General features: G+C 44.8%; 1 protein-coding gene across 1 annotated transcript in view; it reads right to left on the bottom strand.

The window, feature by feature from the left end:
- l3mbtl1 (L3MBTL histone methyl-lysine binding protein 1) overlaps positions 1–10,000 on the bottom strand; it is a gene marked incomplete at both ends in the record, with an annotated part of 25,407 nt that overhangs the window by 12,328 nt on the left and 3,079 nt on the right. The window contains 4 exons of the mRNA XM_084446096.1: positions 1–26; positions 178–329; positions 427–518; positions 623–758. The exon at positions 1–26 is cut by the window's left edge and continues 51 nt beyond it. Coding sequence (XP_084302222.1) covers positions 1–26; positions 178–329; positions 427–518; positions 623–758 — 406 coding nt within the window. The remainder of the gene's footprint in view (positions 27–177; positions 330–426; positions 519–622; positions 759–10,000) is intronic.

The raw sequence follows: 10,000 nt of genomic DNA, 5'->3' as shown, positions 1-10,000 counted from the left end.
GGATGTATGGACTGCTGGCATCACACCTGTATGCAAGACGAAAGGCAAGAATGACCAATCTGGGAAGGTAAAACTGCTTCATACCTGTGATGTAAACTGACCACACTTCCTTGTTCAATACACAGTCTACTGTGAATGGCTGTGTGAAGGTAACAGAGGCCAGTGGGGGTGCCTCACCAGTAGTCGTAGGTATCGTCCCAGTTGTCAAAGTGAACCAGGAAGCGGTCGTCCACTACGTCAGTTACCGTGGCTACGCAGATGAGTGAAGGGTTCATGCGGTCGACTGCCTCCAGCTTCATACCCACCTCAAACCCACACTCCATGTCCGTCTAACACACACACACAAACACACAATGGTCATGAAGATTTGAAGATTCACATTACGCTGGTAGCTGAGAGAGAGTGTGGCTGTGAACCAGGTCCTACCCTTCCAAGGCTGGCAAACAAGTCCTTTGGCGCGGCCTGAGCCTTAGTCATCCTCAGGTAGTTGGTCCAGGTGAACTCCTCCTCTTTACAGCCTGGGGAACACAAAGACACTCATGGTCTGCATCTCTGAAGCAAGGAGGCTGCTTCCTCTCAGCTGTCCCTCGTTCATCCCCCCCCAGCCCAGCGCCAACCTCACCTTTGGGGGTGTAGAGTTTGTGCCCGGTGCTCTCACACCAGCCGGCCGGGTGGACGTCCGGGGAGTTGGCGTTCACCCAGAAGTCGTGGCAGTCAGAGTAGCCGTCGAAGTGGAGGCGCAGTCTGTACCCACACACCTAGAACCAACAGAACCAGACCTGTACCTGCACACCTAGAACCAGACCTGTACCCGTACACCTAGAACCAACAGAACCAGACCTGTACCCGTACACCTAGAACCAACAGAACCAGACCTGTACCCGCACACCTAGAACCAAAAAAACTGACCTGTACTCGCACACCTAGAACCAACAGAACCAGACCTGTACCCGCACACCTAGAACCAACAGAACCAGACCTGTATCCACACACCTAGAACCAACAGAACCAGACCTGTACTCACACACCTAGAACCAGGACAGAACCAGACCTGTACCCACACACCTAGAACCAGGACAGAACCAGACATCTACCCACACACCTAGAACCAGGACAGAACCAGACCTGTACCCGCACACCTAGAACCAACAGAACCAGACCTGTATCCACACACCTAGAACTAGGACAGAACCAGACCTGTACCCACACACCTAGAACCAGGACAGAACCAGACCTGTATCCACACACCTAGAACCAGGACAGAACCAGACCTGTACCCGCACACCTAGAACCAACAGAACCAGACCTGTACCCGCACACCTAGAACCAACAGAACCAGACCTGAATCCACACACCTAGAACCAACAGAACCAGACCTGTACTCACACCTAGAACCAGGACAGAACCAGACCTGTACCCGCACACCTAGAACAAACAGAACCAGACCTGTATCCACACACCTAGAACCAACAGAACCAGACCTGTACCCGCACACCTAGAACCAACAGAACCAGACCTGTACCAGCACACCTAGAACAAACAGAACCAGACCTGTATCCACACACCTAGAACTAGGACAGAACCAGACCTGTACCCACACACCTAGAACCAGGACAGAACCAGACCTGTATCCACACACCTAGAACCAAAAAAACTGACCTGTACTCGCACACCTAGAACCAACAGAACCAGACCTGTACCCGCACACCTAGAACCAACAGAGCCAGACCTGTATCCACACACCTAGAACCAACAGAAGCAGACCTGTACTCACACACCTAGAACCAGGACAGAACCAGACCTGTACCCACACACCTAGAACCAGGACAGAACCAGACCTCTACCCGCACACCTAGAACCAGGTTAGAACCAGACCTGTACCCGCACACCTAGAACCAACAGAACCGGACCTGTATCCACACACCTAGAACTAGGACAGAACCAGACCTGTACCCTCACACCTAGAACCAGGACAGAACCAGACCTGTATCCACACACCGAGAACCAGGACCGAACCAGACCTGTACCCGCACACCTAGAACCAACAGAACCAGACCTGTACCCGCACACCTAGAACCAACAGAACCAGACCTGAATCCACACACCTAGAACCAACAGAACCAGACCTGTACTCACACCTAGAACCAGGACAGAACCAGACCTGTACCCGCACACCTAGAACCAACAGAACCAGACCTGTATCCACACACCTAGAACCAACAGAACCAGACCTGTACCCGCACACCTAGAACCAACAGAACCAGACCTGTATCCGCACACCTAGAACCAACAGAACCATACCTGTACTCACACACCTAGAACCAGGACAGAACCAGACCTGTACCCGCACACCTAGAACCAACAGAACCAGACCTGTATCCACACACCTAGAACCAGGACAGAACCAGACCTGTACCCAGACACCTAGAACCAGGACAGAACCAGACTTGTACCCGCACACCTAGAACCAGGACAGAACCAGACCTGTACCCGCACATCTAGAACCAACAGAACCAGACCTGTATCCACACACCTAGAACCAGGACAGAACCAGACCTTTACCCAGACACCTAGAACCAGGACAGAACCAGACCTGTACCCGCACACCTAGAACCAGGACAGAACCAGACCTGTATCCACACACCTAGAACCAGGACAGAACCAGACCTGTACCCAGACACCTAGAACCAGGACAGAACCAGACCTGTACCCGCACACCTAGAACCAGGACCAATTGTATATGCCTCCACACAATACTCCCCCCTCCTCCCCCCTTTCCCCCCTCCTCCCCCCTCCTCTCTCCTCCCTCCTCCTCTCTCCTCCCCCCTCCTCCCCCCTCATCCCTCCTCTCACCACAGCTGCTCTTTGACCAGATCTGGTTTCATCTAGTTCTACTGCTATTATGTTCTTTTGCACAATATGGATACGGTTAAAGGTATAAAAATCATTCATGTTAATATTAGGAGTCTTGCTGTGGATCTTTTCTGAGCCTGGGTTGCCTGGGTTGCGCACTATAAGCCTAAGATCACCACAGTCTCAGAAACATGGCTACACAGCAGAATGTGTGATAGTGAAGTCAAACTATTATTCAATTATTCACTGAGCAGAGTGGACAGGGCTAGCCATGGGGGGGGGGGTATTATTCACTGAGCAGAGTGGACAGGGCTAGCCATGGGGGGGGGGTATTATTCACTGAGCAGAGTGGACAGGGCTAGCCATGGGGGGGGGGTATTATTCACTGAGCAGAGTGGACAGGGCTTGCCGGGGGGTAGCTACCTCCGTCGCCTCACACCTGGGGTCAGAGTTATTATTACCCAGTGTGGATCCTAATTCCTTGAATGCCTTTTTGTCAAGATTATTCTCCATGAAAATAAGCATCTAACTATTGGGAAAATCTACAGTCCCCCTCTGCCCCCTCTCACTCCACCAATTGTATTTTGTCAACCATTAACTCTTTGAACTGTCAGAGCGAAGTGATTATCTGAGGTGATTTCAACTGTAATTGGCTTGATCGCTCGGACAGAAATCTATTTGGCAGCATGAATCTATTAACTCATTAGTGAACCTACTAGAATCGAGAGGTCCAAGCCTCTTCTTGACACCAATCCTTGTTAAATCTGGTGTTTTATATGATTGTTTTAGTGATCATTCTGTAATTTTCTGTCTGGAAGATAAAATTACCCAGTTCTCCCCCAAAATCTATTACAATGAGACAATACAAACATATGAATGTCTATCTTTTTCTTCACTTTTTAAAGGAGTAGTAAAGGGAAAATGTATGTTTAGCCCTGTTTTAAAGGCAATGCTCGTTTTTGACAACCTGGACCTTATTTACGACATATTAGAAGACGTTTGACTCACCGAGATCACTTTGGTGTAGTTCGGAGGCATGTAGAAGAAATATAAAATCCAGCGCGAGCCAGTATATCCATGTAATGGCGGTGGTGGGGGCACCGAGAATGCAGTTTCTAAAAATATATTTTCTGCCGCGAAACGGTTGTTTTCATCAATCTGTCTTTATGAATCGCTAGTTGTGCTTACATAGAGCGTAGGCCTGTTGTGGTTTTTCACATGCCTCTGTGATCTTTAGAAACGTCTTTCGAAACTAAATAGCTTCCCCACTTTCTCCAGCACGCATGCGCACAGCGCGCAATCGTTGCTCCAGCACGCTGTGCGCATGCGTGCTGGAGCAAGTGAGGAAGCTATTTTGTGTCAAAAGATGTTTCTAAAGATCATATTACAGAGGCATGTGAAAAACCACAAGAGGCCTACGCTCTATGTAAGCACAACTAGCGATTCTTAAAGACAGATTGATGAAAACAACCGTTTCGCGGCAGAAAATAGATTTTTAGAAACTGCATTCTCGGTTCCCCCACCACTGCCATTACATGGATATACTGGCTCGCGCTGGATTTTAAATTTCTTCTACAGGCCTCTGAACTACACCAAAGTGATCTCGGTGAGTCAAACGTCTTATAATATGTCGTAAATAAGGTCCAGGTTGTCAAAAACGAGCATTGTCCTTTAAGGTTATTTATGATCATATACAATGGTTCAGATCAAAACGTTGACAAAACTAGCACTTTTAAGAAAGTCTGATAATTGCTCTACCACCGTTTAGGTCATACAATGGATATGGGTGGGCACCTTGAAAAATCATTCAAAAACATGTTAAACTCTCGATTTCAAAGACAAGAAGCTCACCGAGGGGATCAAATTCACTGCAAAGTATGAATCCTGTAGGGTTTTATTGATCATTTTATGAAATCCATTGACTTGTATTGACTTGACCGTTGTAGATGTGTAGATCAATCCGCAGAGGGGATTCAGGAAGCGGAACTACTTACGGTAGCTATTGTTATTGTTTATGTTGCTAGGCTACCTAGTTTGCGGACGTTTACACACGTATGTGCTGCGACTAAATAGTTCTATGCAAAATATTTTAAAAAGCCTTTCCAGATGAACTAGAATCTTACTTTATGGCGAATTATATGTCAGAACGCCAACTAACACCTCGGTGAGTTTCTTGTCTTTGAAATTGAGAGTTTAACATGTTTTTTGAATGATTATTCAAGGTGCCCACCCACATCCATTGTATGACCAAAACGGTGGTAGAGCAATTATCAGACTTTCTCAAAAGTGCTAGTTTTGTCAACTTTTTGATCTGAACCATTGTATATGATCATAAGTAACCTTAAAACAGAGCTAAACATGATTTTTCCCTTTACTACTCCTTTAATTTCCGTTAATTGGGATAGATTTGAACTAATTCCCTTTGTTGAGGATCCCTGGACTTTTTTTACACTCAAAGATAATTAGAGTTATTGATTTTCATGTGTCTCGGAGAACCAAATGTGTTAAAGGCCGACATTGCCCTGGATTAGCGCTGATCTTATTCATCTGTTCAAACAGAGACACGGCCTGGGTATCGCCCCATTAAGGATTGTGCTGATTGGAAATCCTATATGTACTTGAGGAACGTGTCTAGGACTCAAACAAGACTTGCCAAATCTACTTACTATAAGAACTGCCTCTCCCAAGATTTTCATAATCCAAGACAGTTTTGGAAACAAACCAACAGTATCCTTAATACATCTAACAAAAGTTCCTCAATCTTGTTCAGAATCAACAATGAGCCTATCTCAGTACTTGAATGATTTTTACATCTTATCCCAATCCCAATCTGGCTTCAGATCAAATTTGTCAACCACTACTGCTCTCCTTAAATTTACTAATGATGTGTCATCATCTATTGAAGAGGGTCAGCTTACTGGCTCAATTTTTATTGATCTCACCAAGGCTTTCGACTTGCTTGATCATGACCTACTTTTGGATAAACTTCACTCGATTGGTCTTTCGGAACAGGCTCTATTCTGGTTGAATTCTTATCTACATAACAGACATCATTGTGTTGTTTATCATGGTAGTCAGTCTGGTTATCTAGTTATGGACAAAGGTGTGCCACAAGGTTCTTCTTTGGGTCCCCTTCTTTTTTCCATCTTTATCAATGATCTCCCAAAGATATGCTCTGATTGTAATGTTATTTTATATGCTGATGGATTTATACATCCAGCTCTGATATTTCTCAGATACAAAACTCTCTGCAATCTGATTTTAATGCTGTTCAAAACTGTTTTTTATAACAACAGACTCATATTGAATTTTTAAAAATCTTACAGCATGCTATTGGGCATTAGATACAAACTTTGTATATGTAATAACATGAGTATTAACTGCTGTGATGGGTCACCATTTGAGAAGGTTGATGCATTGAAATATCTGGGTGTATGGCTGGATCCTGAACTCTCCTTTTTAATTATTGATTATGTCAATTTAAAAAAAATTGCAGCCTGAGCGTATTATACAGCTCAATAAATAGTTTCACCCTTCAGGTAAGAAAAATAATAATTTCCCAATTAGTTTTACCCATTCTGGAGTATGCAGATATTGTGTATCACAAAACATCTGAATCTCATCTTCATTCTCTAAATGTAGCATAACAGGGACTACTCCCCATCTATCTATCCAGGGACATGGTGCAGAAACAGTCCGATCGCAGCCTTCGGTCTCTGGACTCTATTACTTTTGCCATCCCCTCAGTCTGTACTGAACTGAACTGAACTTGGCAAAAAGGCGTCCTCCTACTCTGACCCCCCCCCCCCCCCGCAACCTGGAGTATGCTTCATCAGAACCTGAAACTGGCCAGCCTGATTCCACTAGGGGACTTCTTCATCAGAACCTGAAGCTGGCCAGCCTGATTCCACAAGGGGACTTCTTCATCAGAACCTGAAGCTGGCCAGCCTGATTCCACTAGGGGACTTCTTCAGCAGAACCTGAAGCTGGCCAGCCTGATTCCACTAGGGGACTTCTTCAGCAGAACCTGAAGCTGGCCAGCCTGATTCCACTAGGGGACTTCTTCAGCAGAACCTGAAGCTGGCCAGCCTGATTCCACTAGGGGACTGGAGAGGCTGTGGGGTCTGCACATGTACCTAATCAGATTTGATTTCTTTCCCTTTTGCACTCTGCATCAGTCATTTTAGTGTTTTGTGTTTTATTCTGTCTGTTGTGCGTCTTGTTTTGTCTGTAACTGAGTGTTATTCTATGGCCTACCCTAAACAGGTGTCTCTTGCTATGCTATGGCCTACCCTAAACAGGTCTCTCTTGTTATGCTATGGCCTACCCTAAACAGGTCTCTCTTGTTATGCTGCGGCCTACCCTAAACAGGTCTCTCTTGTTATGCTATGGCCTACCCTAAACAGGTCTCTCTTGTTATGCTATGGCCTACCCTAAACAGGTCTCTCTTGTTATGCTATGGCCTACCCTAAACAGGTCTCTCTTGTTATGCTGCGGCCTACCCTAAACAGGTCTCTCTTGTTATGCTATGGCCTACCCTAAACAGGTCTCTCTTGTTATGCTATGGCCTACCCTAAACAGGTCTCTCTTGTTATGCTGCGGCCTACCCTAAACAGGTCTCTCTTGTTATGCTATGGCCTACCCTAAACAGGTCTCTCTTGTAAATGAGACCCTGGCTCTCAACAATATGTTTTTACCTGTATAAATAAAGGTTCATTCAAAAATAAAAATAAAAACTGTGTGTAGATTTATTCTGAGGGGTCCGTATCGTTCCCACCACTGCCTTATGAGGGGTCCGTATCGTACCCATCACTGCCTTATGTATGAATCGCTTAATTAGCTATCTCGAAATGCCAGAAAGCATTATCATTGACTGCAATTTATTTTTTAATGGATTTTTCTTCACTATCCTTCTTATTTAAAGCAATACCTAGCACCATGCAGATCCCCATATTCCCTTAGACATGCTCAGTACCCCTCTTTCTTTGTTCCTAAAATCACTAAAGAAGTTGGACACCGGGCCTTCAAATTCAAACATTTATTTTATTTTGACTCGTAAAATTCAAAGCCCCATCTGACTGGAATAGTCCAAAATGCAGCTGCCAGATTACTTAACAGGTCAAAAAAGTCTTGTCACATTACACCCATACTCGCCGCCCTCCACTGGCTACCTGTCTCTTTTAGAATACAGTTCAAGGTGGTGCTCTTCACCTTCAAAGCCATCCACGGACTAGCCCCCAGTTACATCTGTGACCTCATCCACCACCACACAGCCGGACCTTGAGATCATCTGACCAGGGGCTCCTGACAGTGCCTCGGACGCGGCTAAAGACAAAGGGGGATCAGACTTTTGGGGCTGTGGCTCCTAGACTGTGGAACGCGCTCCCACAGGATCTGAGAGCTGCTGTTTCTGTGGACAGTTTTAAAGGGCAGCTAAAGACTCACTTATACAGACAAGCCTTTGAGTGCTAGGCCGTCTCTATCTGACACACTCTCTCCTTTCAGCTTGCCTGTTTTCCCCTGACACTGACCTCTTTCATGTCACTATGTTTACGTGCACTCTTTTTCTTGATTGTGTTCAGTGCACTTGAATGTATCTGATTGGACTATGTTGTTTTTAATGTTCCCACTGTAAAGAACTCTGTGCACTCGTGCTACGAAGGGTGCTCTATAAATAAAATTTTACTTACTTACTTAATAGCCTGCCTGACTCCCTCCAATCCATCTCCTCACTGGACATTAGAACATCACTATTTGTTCATCTGAAAACGACTTGTTCTTGTATGTATGTATGTATGTATGTATGTATGTATGTATGTATGTATGTATGTATGTATGTATGTATGTATGTATGTATGTATGTATGTCGTATGTATGTATGTATGTATGTGTGTGTGTGTGTGTGTGTGTATGTATGTATGTATGTATGTATGTATGTATGTATGTATGTATGTATGTATGTATGTATGTATGTATGTATGTATTTATGTATGTATGTATGTATGTATCTCTCATCTCACATCTCTCTCTCTCTCTCTCTGTCTCTCTCACTTTGTCTGGTCACGGCTCTCTCTGTCCTGGCCCCTCAGTGGTGGAACGAACTGCCCACTGACGTCAGGACAGCAGAGTCGCTGCCCATCTTTCACCGCAGGCTCAAAACTCATCTCTTCTGTGTACTACAACAATCCTCCCTCCTAAGCACATATTGTATTTTATTGTATTGTATTGCACTTTATTTTAGATTGCTATTCTTGCACTTTGCCTTCAGCACTAGAGTATGCTCTTAGTCACTTATTTTAGGGAGAAGATGCACTTGTGAGTTCTGGCAAGTAGTAGTACATCGGCTTTTCCTACGTTAAATGCAATTATTGTTAGTCACTTTGCATAGGCGATTTTACCCTCTGAGAGTAGGGGGGGCAACATTTTGACGTGAGAAAAACCCCCCAGTTCTGCCGCCCCGTCCCGTCTATTTACAAAGAATGCCAGTTGTGAACAGTATGCTAATAAGAAATCCGTATGACAATTCAATATGCACAACGCATCAAACTTCATCTAGACACCACGAGCATGTCAGTATGACTTTATGACCGAGCACTAGGCCATACCCAACATCACAACATCAAACTGCAGCTGCCTGCTGGTGCTAGCTTCCTCGCCGATAGTGATGTTGCTAGTGCTAGTGCTAGCTTCGATAGCCTCTGGAGCGCTACTGCATTCGATTGCACCTGCTGCGATGTCATTTCGAGTGGTAGCTTCTTGATTAGCATTGCTTTTTTTTATTTTTTTTTATGAAGAAGTGGTCAATTGTTTTTATAGCTCTTTTCGCCATTGTGAGCAGGTTGGCTAGTTGTAGCTTGTTGAGCACTGAGCAGTAGCCTACAGTGAGATCTCATTTTTTTTGCGATAACAGATCAAACCAGAAATAGTTGAGGTCGACGGACGAGTTGTGCCATTGGTGGATTATGAATATATTTTTTTAAAGGTAGCCTAGTTTAAGTAATGAATACACTTTTAAAATGAACACAAACTGGTATTATGTATTTAATAATTGTGTTAATTCGTTGTTTTTTTTTGCTTTTGAATTTGAGCAGAGTTGGGCTGGCCAATCAGGGGGGGCACTTGCCCCCCCTGACCCCCCTATAAAATC

Source organism: Borostomias antarcticus (assembly GCF_949987555.1).
Source record: "Borostomias antarcticus genome assembly, chromosome: 11".
NCBI lineage: Eukaryota > Metazoa > Chordata > Actinopteri > Stomiiformes > Stomiidae > Borostomias > Borostomias antarcticus.
This window is presented reverse-complemented; position numbering and strand designations above follow the sequence as displayed.